The 17,585-nt window shown below is 46.9% G+C and overlaps 8 protein-coding genes across 8 annotated transcripts; 4 read left to right on the top strand and 4 right to left on the bottom strand.

Annotated features, from left to right (window-relative positions):
* Positions 1 to 620: 620 nt before the first annotated feature.
* On the top strand, positions 621 to 1,678 carry FSST1_009575 (uncharacterized protein; the record flags this gene model as incomplete). The annotated part of the gene is made up of 3 exons (XM_083226562.1): positions 621 to 1,089; positions 1,151 to 1,434; positions 1,478 to 1,678. The coding sequence occupies 3 exons, from the start codon at positions 621 to 623 to the stop codon at positions 1,676 to 1,678; spliced, it is 954 nt and encodes a 317-aa protein (XP_083085536.1).
* Positions 1,679 to 2,110: 432 nt separating this feature from the next.
* FSST1_009574 (uncharacterized protein) lies at positions 2,111 to 3,290 on the bottom strand (the record flags this gene model as incomplete). The annotated part of the gene is made up of 2 exons (XM_083226561.1): positions 2,111 to 2,932; positions 2,985 to 3,290. The coding sequence occupies 2 exons, from the start codon at positions 3,288 to 3,290 to the stop codon at positions 2,111 to 2,113; spliced, it is 1,128 nt and encodes a 375-aa protein (XP_083085535.1).
* Positions 3,291 to 4,154: 864 nt separating this feature from the next.
* On the top strand, positions 4,155 to 4,407 carry FSST1_009573 (uncharacterized protein; the record flags this gene model as incomplete). The annotated part of the gene is made up of 2 exons (XM_083223894.1): positions 4,155 to 4,277; positions 4,336 to 4,407. 2 exons carry the CDS (start codon positions 4,155 to 4,157, stop codon positions 4,405 to 4,407), a joined length of 195 nt encoding a protein of 64 aa, XP_083085534.1.
* Positions 4,408 to 4,923: 516 nt separating this feature from the next.
* Positions 4,924 to 5,812, bottom strand: FSST1_009572 (uncharacterized protein; the record flags this gene model as incomplete). Its single annotated transcript, XM_083226560.1, has 2 exons — positions 4,924 to 5,674; positions 5,730 to 5,812. 2 exons carry the CDS (start codon positions 5,810 to 5,812, stop codon positions 4,924 to 4,926), a joined length of 834 nt encoding a protein of 277 aa, XP_083085533.1.
* Positions 5,813 to 7,974: 2,162 nt separating this feature from the next.
* On the top strand, positions 7,975 to 8,238 carry FSST1_009571 (uncharacterized protein; the record flags this gene model as incomplete). Its single annotated transcript, XM_083226559.1, has 1 exon — positions 7,975 to 8,238. One exon carries the CDS (start codon positions 7,975 to 7,977, stop codon positions 8,236 to 8,238), a length of 264 nt encoding a protein of 87 aa, XP_083085532.1.
* Positions 8,239 to 8,612: 374 nt separating this feature from the next.
* FSST1_009570 (uncharacterized protein) lies at positions 8,613 to 9,191 on the top strand (the record flags this gene model as incomplete). The annotated part of the gene is made up of 1 exon (XM_083226558.1): positions 8,613 to 9,191. The coding sequence occupies one exon, from the start codon at positions 8,613 to 8,615 to the stop codon at positions 9,189 to 9,191; it is 579 nt and encodes a 192-aa protein (XP_083085531.1).
* Positions 9,192 to 9,888: 697 nt separating this feature from the next.
* On the bottom strand, positions 9,889 to 11,359 carry FSST1_009569 (uncharacterized protein; the record flags this gene model as incomplete). The annotated part of the gene is made up of 2 exons (XM_083226556.1): positions 9,889 to 11,120; positions 11,179 to 11,359. 2 exons carry the CDS (start codon positions 11,357 to 11,359, stop codon positions 9,889 to 9,891), a joined length of 1,413 nt encoding a protein of 470 aa, XP_083085530.1.
* A 2,027-nt stretch (positions 11,360 to 13,386) lies between these two features.
* FSST1_009568 (transcription factor domain-containing protein) lies at positions 13,387 to 15,490 on the bottom strand (the record flags this gene model as incomplete). Its single annotated transcript, XM_083226555.1, has 3 exons — positions 13,387 to 14,233; positions 14,286 to 14,723; positions 14,769 to 15,490. The coding sequence occupies 3 exons, from the start codon at positions 15,488 to 15,490 to the stop codon at positions 13,387 to 13,389; spliced, it is 2,007 nt and encodes a 668-aa protein (XP_083085529.1).
* Positions 15,491 to 17,585: the final 2,095 nt, after the last annotated feature.

Here is a 17,585-nt window from a genome sequence, read left to right as displayed (position 1 = left end):
CCGTTATTGCTTTGGGTTGCATGCTTTTTGCACCCCGAAGCCCAGATATGGACCTTTCAGGCACCCAACCATGGAGTTGTGAATATAAAGATGCCTCAATTTATATATTCTCATAGCAATTATATACAAAAGCTATATAATCTTAGGTAAGAGTATGCTGCTATTAAAAGGAAGGGATAGATTGCGCAGAGTGCTTATTGTGGTCGGTATTAGAAACTCCTTAGCCTTGCCAACGGGCACTGTCAGTCACTGCCAGCCACTGCCTTCAGTTTTATTTTCCAACGAAACATTTCCTCGGTATAATAGTTGCCATAGATGAAAAGAAAATAGACGGACGATTTCTCATCTTTTCCTTACTTCCTCATAAACAGATAACCACCAAATACCTACATCGGAACATCAGAACATTGTTTGGCTCACAGGCCTCATCTATCATCAGGAGTGGACGCTGGAAGCACAACAGACGAAATCTATTAGGTGAGTTTATGCTCCTTAGGCCAGACTTTTAGGTTCTTTATTTCTATGCTCCAAGGCTTAGGCTTCCGACTTCGATGCGGCGCAAATATGTACTGAAAGTTGCTGACACCGTGATAGATAGAATCTTGCGTCCCAAGCCCGAGATGGCCAAATTTGGAGACCTCCCGGCTGAACTGGTCAACAACATTATCATCGGCCGCCTTCCTCGCAAATCTCTAGCGAGTCTGCGGTTGTGTTGGCCCCATCTCGATGGGATAATTCTTCCGCTCTTATTCCGCAAGATTCACATCACATTCGCTCAAAGGCGCATCGAAAAACTCAAGGCGGTTGCATCCTCCCCGCGCATCGCACCGCATGTTCAAGAGGTAGTCTTCTTCATCAAGTCTCTCCCTTCATGCGAGGAGGACGGTAACACAGATGACTACATCAAAGGATACTCTCAAGCAGTTCGCTACGATTTCTTTATGTGTGTTGATGCCATGCCAAACCTCCGGACATTCACATCTCAGCCAGCTCCCGAGAACCACCTCAACGTAAAAGAGGATATTGACGGCCTCTTAAATACAATTTTACCTGCTTTGTGCCGACCTTCTTGCATCACATCTCTTAGATGTGAGGATCCTTTGAAGTACATCTTTCGGTTGCAGGAGGAAGTCTTTCGTCTAGAAAGCAGTCAATCTTGAGGAGCTTTCCGTCCGCTGGAAAGGCAAGGTAATTGCGAGTCTTCCTTCTCTTCCCGGCCTGCAGCTAGAGAAGGTCTTCAACGTCAAGTTACCCCGTCTCAGGACCATCAAATTGGCATTCGTCCGACTCACCCTAGGCGACGAACCATTTCAGGAGTTCATAAAGCGGCATGCAGCCACCCTACGACACATCATGCTTTGCCAAATTGACTCGAACATTCCCGAAGTCATCAGATTCGCTGCAAGAAATCCTGAGGTTCAGCTTCACCGATTTGTTGTTTTTTCCGGACTATGATACTAGTTACCGACGGGTAAAGCCGCCGCCGGTATTGATTACAGAGAAATCGGTGTTGGAATACATCAACAGCAATAGTCCCGAGCATCAAAATCCATTGGTTCCCTTGGAAGCTTCCAGCCACGATCCTTGGGGGACAGTGAGTCAGAGGATATCGCCGGCGAGGTGGCCAGAACAAAACAACGGGTGGATGCGCGTCGCATGCAAGGAATGCGGCGATTAGATGTCTACAACACTGAATCACCGTCAGTGTCCATATGACCCTGAATCACTGTCTGATGTCTGCGACACTGAATCACTGTCGGTGTCCATGCGACCCGTCGTGGAGAGGTGCCAGGAAGGTCGATATCTGAACTTCAGGGTGCAGGACAACAACGGCGATCAGAGCCTTTGTTCACAACTCCATGCTTAGGGAGGGATGCCTAAAAGATGAGCTTGAGGGTACAAAAAACTAGCAACTACAAGCTACCATGGCGATCTGGTTGAGTTCCATAGCAATGTATAATAAAGAAAACGCTTTGATTCCACTAGCAAATAAAAACTATCATGACAAGTCTAACCCTCATCCAACGCCAAAAGTAAATCGTGGTTGTATCGCCGTTCTCCGCCCTCCCTATGTCAACCAAACCCGTTGCTTCGAGGACAATCCGCCAAACTATTGAGTATTATGTGCGACACCAGCACTAGCAGCACTCTCGCCAACCTTGACTTCTTCCTCAGGCACGCCAACGCCAACACTAGCTACACTGGCGATACTCTGTGCCGTCATGCCTCGGTCCCGATCGCCACCGGGTCGAATGAGTAGTCCCTCTCGTGGTCCTGCTATGCTTGCTCCTCCAGCAGGGGTCACGCTCATGCTCGTAGTGGTACTGACACTGTCACTCCTTGGCCGACTTGTATCACTAGCTCTTCGATGGCGAACCTGCCTCTCCAACTCCCTGATCTTTCGCTTCAAAACGTCATTCTCCTTCTTGGCAGTCTCGAGCTCGTTTCTGTAAAATGCTGTCTCCTCGTATCGCATGGTAGCTGGCATAAGTCCGGGGCTCAGTTGCTCGCTGAGACTTCCGGGTGTTGCACCAACGGAACTCGGTGGGATCGACGTAGGCGGGAGTCGCTGTTGTTGAAAGTAATTGGACGGGTCGAGGCTGCTGCTGTGTTGCGGTCCGGGAGAATTTGTTAGGCTCCTTCGGGAGGCGGTACTATCCTGCCGCGAGAGAGGGGTAGCATGCGAGGGGCGAGGAGCGTGGATCCGTGCTTCGTAGGACGATGACAGCTGCTGGCTGGCCATGCCCTGAGACGTGGTCGATGACGTTCGGTGGTGTCGAGCGGTGGGGATGGAAAAGCCTGCACCTGAAAGGAGAGACTGTTCGGCTACATCATGGGATGAGTTGGCAGCAGAAGTTGATGAAGTGTTGGACACGACCGAGGCGTTCTGGGCAGCTCGAAGAAGTGATAGCTCGCGAGATAAGCGGTTGACCTAGTAGATGTTAGAGTGGTACTAGAATAAATCGTCAAGTTGATGTACTTACAACAGCTTCCTGTTCCTTTTCAAGCTCGAGGTGAAGTTCGGCAGCGGTCAACGGACGAGGATGTCTTATCGGTCCAGGTCCAGTTCCAACGCCCAGCTCCTGGGAAGGCGGTTGTGAAGCGGTCAAGACAGGCGATGAAAACGAAGGTGAACGAGAATGGTTGACAGTGCTTTGGTTTGAGGGAAGGATATTTAGAGATGGCGAGACGGGACCTGGAGATGTAGCCATTGTTGCAGACTGGCGGCGAGATGCCGCGAGAGGAAGAGGTGAAGGCGGGACTGAGTTGAGGTCCGGCATGCCGGTCATCGAGATGTTCTTTTGGTTTCTAAGTGTTGGTTTTGGGTTGATGATGTATGAGCCGGAGACTAAATCTCAGGGTCTTGATAGAAAAGAGAAAAGAATGTTTCAATTTGGGTTAAGGTGTGTTCGGGAGATGTTCGAAAGCTCCCGAGCAGCTACTAAGGCCGTCCAAGCTTCCGGCTAGTGGGGTTCATGAAGCCATTGATTATGACACCGCCATATATCTATAGGGTAACCTCTTTACCAGTATTGAATGAGCTTAATGTTACCTATTGTGCCTGATGGCTGTGATAAAGATATATAGTACTGATGTTTGCAAGAAGTAATCTAGCCTCAGTTTTGATTAACTGGGCCATGTTGTTATCCCCTCTTATCAAGCCATGGCTTATCAAGGTTCATGATGAAGCTTCTCATGTAACAATAACATCCATCACAGCACCACGACAAAAAGAACAAAATAAATCAATTTAGATCAAACCAACGAGTAAAAAAACAGAGTATTATGAAGTAAATCAATTAATCTTGTCAATATTTGTCAACATTATCCAATACTCAAAGTAAGCATGATAAAACCTCCCAATTCAATCCTTGAAAGTGGGGTTTGGTGAGCTTCAAGCTCTGATTGATGACGGGTCACTAATCTTTGTAAAGACTCCGTAAACAATTCCTCATCTCGATCTCGCCCATGATGTAATCGACCTATGACGGCATACTATTCCACCTTCGACGTCAACTTGCAATCATTGTTTGTGCCCGTGATTTCTTATATCTACTAAACATCTGATTCTTTCTCTTCCTCTTCTACAATCATCTGAGACAATTCAACCACAAACTTTACACCCTTTCACCACCAAAACAACAACAATCATCATGCCTGAGGGACGTCAATCTCCTCCTCCCGAGCAACAGAGCGGTCGCCAGCAGCAGGATCCCCCTGCCTCTGGAAAGGGCATCAACGAGACCGATAACAAGGACCCCAAGGCTCAGCTTGAGGTAAGATTTCATCAATGTCTCGAGACGTGGGTGTCATGATACTAACCTATCCATGTAGAACCTCTCATCAAACCCCAAGGGTATCACCGACGACGAGGTCGAGAAGAAGTTCGCCAAAACCGAGAAATAGTCAGTCACCCCGAATGAATGGAGTCCACCGATCAATTGCTAACCTCTATCAGAATAAATGATACCACGATGGTAACGAATTGATGGAATTAGTGCATGGATAGAATTAATTAATCACGACTGAAATAATCATTATAACTGTCGCCTTTGCCTGTGTCTTGCTGCGTTAGTGATCTCTTATTCATTTACACTTGTGCTCGTATCGTCCCCCATGTTTGTTCGTAATCGCGAAAGTACCTCATCGTATAATTAATTACCCCCGGAAAACATGACCAGTAGAATGATCAACCGGATGACTTACCTTACTCTAAACATATCGGTAAAAGCCCACTGCGACATATTGAATCACACAGAAAGACCCGGTTAAAAAAAAAAAAAAAGTTGTATTAATCGATTGTGGCGTGCGTAAAATTCGTAAAAATTCGTTAACAGGCTAAACAAAGCCACAATAATACTATCTCATCAGGGCTACAAAAGAACATCCACCTTGATTAACATTTCCTCCAATTTTGATCGTTTAGTGCTTCTCACCAGACTCGGGAGCGCTCACATTGGGACCGTTGTCCGCAGAGGCAGCAGGAACTGATGTTCCCAGAGCACCGTGACCAGCCTCAGGAGCGGGGGTATCAGAAGTCTTCTCCTTGCCAAAGACCTTCTCGAGACCAGCAGCCTTGTAAGCACTTCCACCATGCTCCTCCTTCTTGAGATCAGCAAGACGACGAGCCTCGGCGTGAACCTCTTGGACCTGTCGGCTGCCCTCAGTGTAGAAATCGGCAATCTTCTTGCCGGTGGGTGTGTTGGAGGCCTTCTCAAAGTAAGAGCTCAAGCCAAGCCACAGGCTGTTGGCACGTTGGGAGATTCCGTAGCTCTCATCGGTGGCCTTGGCCCGGTCTGTGGCGTGGTACTTCTCGTCGAGACCCTTGAGGGTGGAGAAGAAGCGGTTGGTGACACCATGAGTGGAATCGAGGTCAAGAGCGCGCTGGATGGCGGCATCACCTACGACGTAACCGTGGGCGAGGTACTCAGCCAGGATACGGGCGCGGGGCTTCTCCTCTTGGGTGATCTCGTCGGAGTCGCGATCAGCGTTCTTGGTTGTGGGAACATCGTCGTCACCATCGGCGGTGGCGCTGGTGACCTCAAGATGGTTTGTGCCGAGCTGGGTGTTGTTGAGGAGGAGAGCAGTCTTCTTGGCGGTCTCCTTCTCGAAGATGACCTCTGCGGACTTTGTCTCGCCCTCCTGAGTGACCTTGAGATCTTGGATCTTGCCGCTGGACGATGTTAGCTTGGTTTTGCAAGGAGATAGAGAAAGGGGACGGGTCTTACCAGAAGCTGAAGAAATCCTTGATCTCGCCGTCGCTGGTGGCGGGGGCGATGTTCTTGACGTTGATAGTAGAGTTGGCAGACATGATGAATGTGTGTTGTGTTGTTTTGTTAGGGGTATCAAACTTGTGAGTAAAAAGGTACGATATGCAAGTGATGAAAGGGGAGGCAGCTGTTTATAAACTAGCAAATGGTTCAGTAGGAATGACGACACCAAGAATGATCGTGACGAGGCAACCAGGCAGTGTATCTATTTGTTTCTGTGGCTTGGCTGGGAATGGGACTGACCGGAGCTGGAGCTGCGAGCTTCTGTGGAGGGGAACTGGACTGCGGGGCAATTGAGCGACGTCATCAGAGGGAGCCAGTTTGATGGCATGATGTGCACGTGAATGCTGTTGAAGAGTACATTTCACTATACACGTCATAGGCCGATGAACAAGTACCCTTTAACAGATCATTAATTGTTGGGATTGGCATTCTCAAGAACAAACTAGAAGCTGTCATTCTGTGGCGAGGTGATGAAACAGTCTCAGACCAAATCAAGTTGCAGATGAATGAAGTTTCTTTTCACATGTCAAGACCCTTTTTTTCTTTTATGATGATCTTGGCTGATGATCATTTATTCTTGTTATTTCCGTACTATATTCATTGATACACCATGTAAATAAAGTCATGAGATATTCGTCTACGCGTCTTGACACGCGTATCTGACGATGATGCATTTACTATGGCGTTTTACATTTTGACTGTCCTCTATGCAGAGAGTGTTTGCAATGTAAACGTGACCTCTCTGAGACCTTTTATGTGTTGGGTTTAGTACATATCTTCATGGGCGCTAATTGTTCCCGTCCTGCGGGTAAGGTACAGTAACCGTCCGTTCCTAGACGGCGTCTGGGTTCTAAATTAATCTCTTTGACGCATGACGCATAAAGGGCTGAAAATTACGAGACTTTATTACGGACATGAGAGTTAAGAGTCGTGATAGTTCCATCTTCAATAAAATCGTACAATATTGAGTGATTAAATCCCACTTATACCATCGATTTAGTGAAAAAAAAGAGGCCCAGACCATCGGCTCTTCATCACCGCCTTTATCTCTTACCTTGCCAACTAACACGTATCCATTCTATCGCATCAAACCCCTGTCAATCAAGCGCTGATGGGATTTTTCCCAATGCGACTGTTCAATTTAGTGGTAAATTAGTTTTCATCCCATCCTCCATCAATGTGCGACAAACCCTTACTTCGCAGGGAGATGACTATGCTATAATCGATAGTAGTCATGCGATAATAATATTCGCATTATTAGAGTTAAACACCATTCGTATCAAATACAGACACCATCAACCATCACGAGATAAAAACGCCTCCAACGAAAATTACCGCTCGCCACTTCTCTATTTTTTAATCCTCTTCCTCATCTGGCAAAGTACATCACCTAAGCCCACTCTCCCGCTTCTCTAGACAAGCGCTGAGGGTCACACGCCAGGTTGGCGATCGACTTTAAAGACCAGGGTCTTTATGATCCTTGTTCCTTAACTAGGATCGCCTCTTTTTTTCCCTCTCCCTTTCTCATTCTGTCAAGAACGGAACAAGAAGAAAGGGGAAATACAGAGAGAAAAGGACACCTGGCAATACGAGGCTTTCGCAAATATAAACCTTAACATCACTGTGTGTGTGTTCAGCCAGATCTTACTGCATATGATTATTGATTACAGGTCAGGTCAGGCCAGCCAGGGCAAAGAAAAAAGCCCCCTCTCGTGTTTAAACGAGATCCATCACGGGCTTCAAGGCGGTCTAAGCGGTTGGGTTCTAACGCCTCCCCCAGAGACCAGACCGCATTGAAGCGAACTTGCAACCCTACTACTATTAGACTAACATCTAACCATGCCATGAAAGGGAAGCAGAGCACACCACCATAAGCTTTTTCCCACTCTCTTTTGTTTCGACGCCAAGGAAACAAACTAGTAACGGTCCAGGTAAAAAAGGAAGCCATATTCCCAGTTTTTGGGGACAGGACCTCGTCTCTTTTTTCCTCTATCCTTGTTGGTGATTTCATTTCACCGCTCACCTTTTTCTTTTTTGGTCACTCGAGTGTTCTCTCTTTTACACATATCGCTTCAAAGGAGGATCAAAAAGAATATACACATCAGTCATTTCTTATTTCAGGGCTTGTTACATATCCAGGTATGTGACGTGCATGTCTCTCGTCCATGGTTTGTGACTAACAAAATAACCAGAAACTACCATGCCTCTTGTTCCAAGCTCCGCACCGCTGCCCGGCAGTATGACCACATTTGCTTACTTGCGTGAGCAAAAAATACTCAACATCGTCTACGTCGGCCTTCTCGTGGTGGAAGTCCTCATGGTTCTAGGCGTCATCTCCGTCGCCCTCGTCAAGCGAGTCAAAGCACACCGACGACCCAAAATGACACGACCAGTCACACCTTTAACAAACTATCCGCCTCACCAATACATGCACATCGGAAACGAAAAGTCAACAACATTATGACGAATTGAGGACATAAGAGATGGAGGGGAGAAAGACCAAAAAGTTGGCGGTTGATCAAACTCAAAGAACGACATCACTACATTTTATTCCTTTGTTCACGACACAACATTCAGTTTTGAAAAGGCTCATTCACTGTTTTCCGGAAACAAAAAGGGGACGGAGGTTTGGTTGTTCATGATTTACGCAGGGTTTCAGTATGCACAATGCGTTTGTTCACTTGGAGCGGGACATGATGATTTACGACTATATATACCCAGATTTTGTTAGCTAATGCAATTTACTCTTTTTTATGTTAACTATTCGTCCCTCACAGAAGTTTGATACTGACAGAGGCGCACTATTCACAAAGAGTTGTACGAAATACTAACGACATCATGGCTATTTTCTCACAATTGATCGCCGCAGACGTGGATAAGCCCAGTCTCTGGCAGCCCAGCCCCAAGCGTAAGTGCCCGCACTGCGAGTACTATCCCTATCGTCAAGAGAAAAAGGTATGCGAGGTTTGCGAGTTCAAAATGGGCGAAAAGGGCGTGAGAACCTATTTTGAGAGTAACGAGAAGAACTGGGTTGTGTACCACCTCGTTCGACAAGGAGAGCTACCAGCCAGGTCTATACTCGAGGATCACATGCGCACGCGACTTGTTAAGGAGAATCGCTGTCGACGACTTTCATGCGCTGTGGAAAGAGTATCCGTCTACGCCCACTGCGAGCCATGTCGAAAGATGCTCACCAGAAAAGTTGCTGACATGAAGGATCCGAGGGCTGCTCCAGAAGCAACTGTCGCTCGCCTTAGAGCTCTTGGTTACTCCGAGACAGGGTTTGCCATGAGGATTGCCAAGAACGAGACTTGGATTCTTCCCGAGGACTGGACATGGGAGAGTTCACTGGGTCAGTTTGTGCATCCTGATCGCAAGATCTACAACGGGAACTTGGATCCTGAGGAGATGGTATGATTCGCAGTTTTGTTTTGCAAAATGTTTGAGGTCGATCATCCGATGGGCTGGCCCCGTCGGAGTCGTGAGACTTCAGTGAGTCATGACGAGGTCTCCAATGCGATGCCGACTATCTAAGCACGACTGTCTTTTAACCTGGGAATCTTTGCTAGTCGTGACTGAATTCGGAGTAGAACCTAGAGCTGTTGAAGTATTGCTTTAGGCGTAAATTACATACTGCCTAGTCCATTCCTTTGTTCTCGTGCCATTCTTTTCGTAGCTAGGTAACTAATGAATTGACATCTTAGCTCAAACTTGTATCGCAAGACCATTCCATACCGTGATAGGTTTTCTTATTAAGTAACAGATCTATCCTTCAACCATACTGAATCGCTACTTTAGAGACTGTATCTTTATATATATATATATATATGTCATCAACTCACTGTCTAGTCCTTTATGTATGTAGCCACCATCAGCACAAAGAAACGTGTAGAAGTCAGTTTCCGATTGACACAACCACTGTGGTTTTGAGGATACGATTAACCTCAAGAAAAGAAATTGACTTTATTTGTATTTACGGTAGCAGAAAGGTTGGCATAAGCTCACCCACTAATTTCGTCTCTTATGTTTTCCAACGACCAATTTGTTTGATATGTCGGCACATGGCCGTCGTGACTGTCGTGACCAATATATCTATTTCGTTTGCTCATGGCCCTCAATTTTGGCATACTTTGCAAGCATAGTGCAAAGACCCCCACCGGGGCCATTCAGATGTCAATCTCTCCGGGCTCTCTACTGCAGTCGCCCACAGGTCTGTATAATGATCAATCTCTGATCTATCTCGTTCAGAAGCCGATTGCCAGTCATCACAGCCGATGGGTTGATGGTGCGAAAAGGGATCCACGGCTTCACTTTCAACGCCCTCCCCATTGTTGATAAAGGCAAGGATCTCTTGCTCAGGTATTATTTGGGCTGCCATAGTTTGATCCTCTTCCCAAGGGCCCAAACCGACACTCTCAGATACGCAAACTGAGAACCTGTGTAACTTTATAGACCGGTCGGCGGCCGCAAACCTAACCACTTCTAAAAGCCCAGTTTCGGTTCCGGCGCAGTTGTAGAGAAGAATGTGTTGCAGCGTTTCTGCACGCTTTGCAAGCAATTCGTTGAAACATTTGACGGAAAAGGCCAGGTTCACAAGTTTGAGTGTACTCAAATGTTTAAATTCCAGTGTATGGAGCCCTGGAAAGATGGATGAATCTCTAATATCGTGTTTAACTTCGGAATCGGGGTCGGTCGAACGCAGAGACAAAACTCGGAGCTCCTTGGCAGCAAAGATTACATCAAGCATATGGGCTTGCAACTCTCTTCGATGGAACTCGGATGATATGGCTGAAGGAAGAGTAGCACAAAGATCGAGCTCCTTGACATTACGCAGAGCGAATGAATCGAGCCTGACCCTTAGTGAACGGAAAGCTTCGATCAACCCCCTATAGTACGCAAGCGGGTCACCATCGAAGTCACTTTCAGGCCTTGTATCTTCCATGATGATACTCTTGCATAAAAGACGAATAGACTCGATTTTCGACCCAAAACAGAGCATAGCTGGCACAAGGAAGTTGTCGAAAACCTGAACAAGATCCAACTTGGTAAATTCGTCGGTGAGGAATTGGCGGTCGCTGAAGAAAAGGCGTCCAAGTGGTGGTGTCGAATCCCCGCGCCACAGATCACCTTGTGACTGCGAATGATGTAGCATGATGGTGGTAAAGGTCCTGAGATTGACCATAGCGTCTAATCCCTCCAAGAAGAGTGGGCGGAAATTCGGGATAGCATCACCAGAGAGAAAAGCTTTCAACCAAATCGGTGAGCTGTGAAGCTTTTCCGTATGGCATAACGAATGCCATCGTAGAATACGAACATGGATCGCCAAATGTGGCGAAGAGGATATGCCTAGGAATTGAAACTGTTAAGCTTGCATCTCTTTTTAGATTGACAGCAACACGCATACCTAGAAATTGAAGCCGGTGTTTCTCTAAGAAAGACAGTCGTACGACACTGAAGAGTCGAGGGAGAAGGACTGGTTCGTCGAGAGAGGGCCAAACAAGGCGCATAGTCCCAAGCGCTCGGCAGTCTAGATACTCCAGGACATTGTACAGAAGCTCTTGCGGAAGATTATGGAGACTCGTCATGGCGCTGTGAATCACTGAAGGTTTGATTGCCGTAATTCACTAATTTTTTATTCTAAGCCAGGTTTGCAGTTCAAGTTGAGTATGACGAGACGGTTAGTTTATCTTTTGATATGTAATAAACAGAATAGACGCGAATTGTTGTAGTGCAAATGATGAGAGGAAGAAGTTGCATGCCTGGGAACAGTTGACCTGCATGGGTAATCGGAGGTCATCACGTGCTTGGTTGGATCTTAGTAGGCTACCATTCAATGATTGAGAAGCTGAAAAAAGATCTCTCAGACATGTACTTAAGAACTTATTTCTATATCTTCGTAGCTACCTAGTACTGAGGCCTATTCTGAGAATGTTAATCTGACTTCCACCTCTTCCCGAGACCCATGTTTTTCTCTAATATCCTCAAGAGGCCAGTGGATTTACATTGCCCATGAACCTTAACTGAAACCCAGTCTTTTTCGGTATACTCAGGACATTTAACTACCTATCTAGATATGAGTTTGGTCTATTTCCGCAGATCTAGAACTCGATATGTCATAGAAATGAGATTACTCACATAATAACTAAAATTCACGACAAGTTCACACAAGCTATGACTGGCAAAGTAACTTCCTAGCTGTCAACATAGCAACACATGAACTCTATGATGTGGGCTATGACTGATAGAAAAAGCTTTTGGAAATTTAAATAGAAAGTCTTTCTACCCTGCAATATTTACAGACACCCGAATACCCCCGTTGAACCATGATCGTTCACAGTCGACTTGACTTACACAACCCTCACACTAGCCATGATGACACGACAACACCCCATCATATCGTTTCAAAGACTCCCTTACGATATCCATTTCGAAATCGGAAAACATTTAGAGTACGGAGATATTCTTAGGCTAGCGGAAACAAACCGATACTTCCATGATGTCCTCAACCCAAGGACAATCATAGGCGCAGAGAAAGTCCTCGGATTCGTCATCAAGCGCGATAGGCATCTCTACAAAATAGGCGTCGAGATTTTTGCTTGCAGAAACTGCCTGAGATTTCTACCAACAAAGAAATTTGTATTTTCAGCGACCCATTACGGCCCGTTCTGCCTTGACTGTACTGCAGCTTTGAAAGTATGGCCTCATTTGAAGCCGGCCGAACGCGCAGACTGTGCGTTCAAATACTACTTCTGCCATAATTGTGGAGAGTATGGGACTGAATCTGAAAGATGTCATGGAGAACGAATTGTTTCCGACACCGATGAAGCTGAAGCTGAAGCGGCCATGACTCTTTGTATGCAACCGCGGCGGCAACGACAGCGGTTTGAGAAACTCCCTGCATGGGTGTTGGCAAAGATATCATCATTCTTAGACTTTCTAGATGTTCTGAATCTTGCTCAAGTCAGCCGCGAACTGAACAATGTGGTCAAACCTAACGAATGGACCCCGTTGCACCTGCGATATCGATTCGTTGCTGAGAAATGGACAAACATGCAACCCACCAGGTTCCACGTGTTTCCCTGTTTTATATGCTACAGGATTCTTCACCGTTCACAATTCACGACATGGTACTGCTATAGGGCTCTATACTACCCTCAGGAGCTTTGGACAATGTGTTGCGAACCATGTCTACAGCTGGCATCGTGCAGCTCCAAGAACCCGATAGCGGTAGAGCGTCGGCGAAGAGAAAAGTGTGATGCATGCGGATGTGCTAAGTATGTACGAAAAGCATGCGGTAACTGCCAGGAGAAGAGGCTAGGGGCTTGACTTAGCTGAACCTATGTTACAAGATCTGGATACGCCAATGAATTAGACAATCCATGGAAGTTTTTATATGTCACCATAGCCGTTCTACTCAGTGAATGGTAGTCTAACAAGACACGTACGCGATGAGCTCCAATTACTGATCCTCAGAGCACCAGAAAACTTGACCACTGAAAGTATAAGAGATAAAATTAGTAGGTCAGTTTATGCTCTTTTGAATGTAGTTTTAGACTAATTATTTTTATACCCTAAACGCCAACTGCCAAGGTTTGCCGCGGGAAAGTGTTGACTACCAGACATTCTGCAACGGATCCCACAAGCTCGGAAACAATTGATCAAGAAAAGCATCATCAGACATAAAAAAGTTGGAAAAGTCCTGTGGTTCTTCTGCACTTGGATCTTCGGGCGGAGTAATGGCCAGAAGCTTTTCCACAACTTCGGTATGTTGAGCCAAACATATATCGCCAAGATCCCAAGCATGTTTCTCCTTATGCGAGCGAAGAGTAGATAAGAGGTCGGAAGCAATCTTTAATGAAGAGCTTTGAACAAGCCCCGAAGTAGAGTTCTCCGTCTCTAGAGCGCACCGAAGAAGGAAGCTGACCGTCGTGGAGAGTGCAAAGGCGCTGCTTGGGAGCCAAAAGTCTGCAAGGTGTTGTGCCTGTAATTCTTGCACCAGAATGAGGATATCTTCTGCAGTTCTTCTAGCCTGCATGTAGCAATTTAGAAGGCGGCTATCGTTAGCCTCACGGATGCGCTTCTCTTCTTCAAGGTCAATTCTCTGGGATAACAGCCTGACGGTCAAATATGACAGGCGTAGGTTTGCTGCACCGGGAATTGCCAGATTCGTTCCACGAATGACGACCCGACGGATGTCATCGCTAAGATTTTCAACCCAACTATTCAGTGCCAGCTCCAGGCGTGTCGTGTATCTGGGATCGTCCGCGTTTCTAAGTCGATGGACATGCCTCAGATGCAAGTCCAAAACTTCTGTAAGCCCCACAAGCGCGATGTATATGGTGGCTTTGAGCATTTTGTCTGATGATGCACCTTCTTCGCAGAGGTTCTCTGCGAGTGGTTTGGGCACATCGTTCAGACTCGAGGAGATGACGGGAGGTGTTCCATGTGCTAAACTCAACCTGTGAGCGCGTTAGACTGACGGGGATGAAGTTGATCAAGATGTCTACACACCACTTGTCATGAATCAAAAGTGCCCACCAAATTCTCATCCGTAGGTTCTTCTCGGACTGTGGGATCTCCCATGGTATCGGGCTATGATTCAAGCCCAGCGAATGCGCCATTGCTACAGAGGAGGCGAACAAGACCCCATTGCCAATGAGAGAAGTCACTTCGCGCCCACCAATATTCAATATGGCAGCTTCAATCACAGATATGCCAGGAGACCTGTGGATTTGCGAGTAAATGGCTTCGGTAGCCAGATTCCAGATAAATCGTCCATCAGGACACCTGTGACGGGACAGGGTAGGAGAGCTATTCCAGAAGACTATCGAGTGAGCGTATAAACAGCTGAGTAGCGCGGGAGATATGCTGTCTTTCTTCTCCCTGTACTGTTTACGGAAATGTGCTTCATCAAGTAGAGGGAAGGACGAGTTGACCTTTTCGAAATAACTGAAGACGTCAGCAGTGTCATGCATCGTTCTGCTATTGACTTACACATCTAAAACACCACTGGCAAAGGGTTCCAGTATCTTCTCGATCAGTTGAAGTCTTTCCTCTGGGAAGGTACGATTTGAGTCTAATCCCACCGGTCGCTTCTGGACCATGGTGAACAGGACAGGGCGAGATCTGTTTCCCGGGACTGGTCTGACAATTCGCGACCCTCGTGCTGAACTAGGCATTGCAGATAGGTAGTCTGATAACACCTGGTTATCTGATGTCACTGTCGGTCCAACTATATGAAGATTATGCTGCTGTTCATCGTTGGATCCCAGTGCCAATGGCGACTCCTCAGGTTGAGCATCTTGTTGGGGTGGCCATTCTGTGTTTCTAGAAGCCAATGGAGAGATAACCGGTGCTACGCTTCTTGCAACTGTGTCTTGAATAGATCCATGATTTGATGTTGGTATTGGGTCCGGTCCTATACTCAGTGTGGACTGCTCAATAAGGGAGTCATCTAACACTGACGCAGGTCCCGGGTGGGAGCCGTCGCGTAGGGTTTCAGCAACCGAGGTGCGGGAGTCTCGTTTTGCCCGTCGCCTTGTTTTGGGAGTTGATGATGGATCTAGTACTCTAAATTTTTGGGGATACACACATTCAGTGCGATGTGCTCGGCACATAAGACAAGCAGCTTCGCCCGATTCATCGGATTGACAGCGGGATTTGCGCTTTCGACAGGGAACACAGGCCGGTCGGAGATGAGATCTATATGGGCGCATCTTCTACTTCTTGTCGTGGCTGTTTTTTGGAATCAATCGTTGGTTGGGAAATCTTTCCGCGGTATTAATGATGATGTTGGTGAATGTTGAGAGGTGGGTTTCCCGCGGGAAATGACCGAACAGTTTAATTACAGTGCATATAATACTGTTGTATGGACTATAGGCCTCATGCAGCTAGTATGACAGGCAAGCTTTCACGATCAATGAGCTCTCCGACACGACATGGAACAATAGAGAGTCCTTTCTCTATATATCATCAATTGAAGATGCTAGCATGACTCAGCTTAGACAAACGAGTCAATTAATATGAATCTGTGAATTCCTGAACTGTAGCCAATACACCCAGTAGCTAACCTACATTAACAAACATGTGCTTCCAAGACCTCCTTTGGAGATTCCTTGTCTACTTTGTGCCAACAAAATTCTGTTTTATCCTTCCATATTCTGACCGCGAATATTCATGGCACATCCTCAACTATTATCTTCCAATGCATGTGACCAAAACCTCTAACAAACGCTGCACCATCATGACGGTGAGATATAGAAACTTCCACAGTTTCCGACACAGTGGGCTTGACTCAGTGACCTTTCAAGGCACAATGGCCTTCAAACCACAAGCCATCTTTGCAGTGGTGGCTAGAGTAACAAGACGACCAGAACACAGGCTTGGGCGACGCAAGCTGCGGCTTGTCGGTTTGGCTCGTTGGCTAGCTATAAATTTAACCAGCACGAGGCTCATGTGGAACCAAGTCTGGCATATAGATCGTATAGACGAACGAAAATAATTTGAGGTCTTGAGTATACCTCAAGAGTGGGATGCTCCTAGACTGTTTGTTTGACGAAAAGAAAGAAGAGTTGTCAAGGAACGTAGCGAAATGCTGGTGATTTGCCAGCACCATTAGCCAAAGCCGTCATGATGGTAGCACGCGTTTCAAGCCAGCTCGAAGACGACGGAAACATGGCAAAATGGCCCTTGATTCGAAGTGCAGATGTAGTCATGCCGCTCAGATGGTGTCATGATGACAGGTCTTCACCCTAAAAACATGCAAGTACCCTCGTCCGTTTCACAGGTAGCGATGGCGACGACCAGCCAGAGAGAGTCTGCAACTCAGGGAGATTGATGGACTCCAGTACCGGGAGGAGCATTGGGCAACAACAGAGACCTTCTCGTATGATGACAGGGTTGTGGCTTGTTGTGTGTAGTTGTTTAGTCCACGATGATCGGCGATCCAAGCTAAAGTTCGGATGAAATATGACTATGCAGGGAACGTGCCCAGGAAATGCGGATTTGGTTTGGTTGGAAATCGAGTGAGCACATAGGACTGATAGACAGCAGTCGAAGGACGAACAGATGGCCAGTGATAACCTAGACCGGATGACTTTCAATGTTATGGTGAGAATGGCAGATTTCCTCGAAACCGAACCAAAGGTCAGGCAGAGACTAGTCTCTGAGCACCGTGGTTGATGCGGCGGTGCTCTTCCCGGAATAACCATGAGTCCAAGCAGAAGAGTACCAAGATGCCGTTCAACGAGTCATCCAGGATTCAGACGGATGAGCTGCAGTAGAAGCAGCAGAAAGGGACCGACACGCCGAGGGCTAGAACTAAGACGGCAGAATGAGAGCTCTGTTCGTAGTGGCTTGATGCTTGCTAGACAGTCGAAGCTAACACGGTAGAGGGGCCTGGGATTAGTGTAATCACTAGTTAGTCACCCAACCAGAGGTGGCCAGCATTCAGGTGCTGACGCCGGTAAGGCCTCCATCCGAAATGACTGGATCTGGTAGAACAGGAGGGTTGAAGACTGTCTGTATGTGATGGTTCGATGTCTGATAGATCAGGAAGACCGAAGACCAGATATTACCAAAGGGGGGTATCGGGTCTGAGTGCTCCAGGTTAGAAGGCTTGATAGTTGATTCACAAGCAGGAGGTACCTCTTCGACCGTAAGAGGTGTCAGTGGGATAACTCTGTGCTGACTGAGTGTCGTGATGACGGAGTGCCGTGATTGAGGGTCCGATGGGCGGGGAAGACCGAATGCGAGATAATATAACAGGGGGGAGGGTCTGACGGCGACAGCTCTGTTTGTGGTGTTTGATTC

The sequence above is a fragment of the Fusarium sambucinum genome, chromosome II (assembly GCF_050947815.1).
Source record: "Fusarium sambucinum isolate potato_lamoka chromosome II, whole genome shotgun sequence".
NCBI lineage: Eukaryota > Fungi > Ascomycota > Sordariomycetes > Hypocreales > Nectriaceae > Fusarium > Fusarium sambucinum.
The sequence above is the reverse complement of the archived record's forward strand: the minus strand, read 5'-3'. Positions and strand labels throughout refer to the sequence as shown.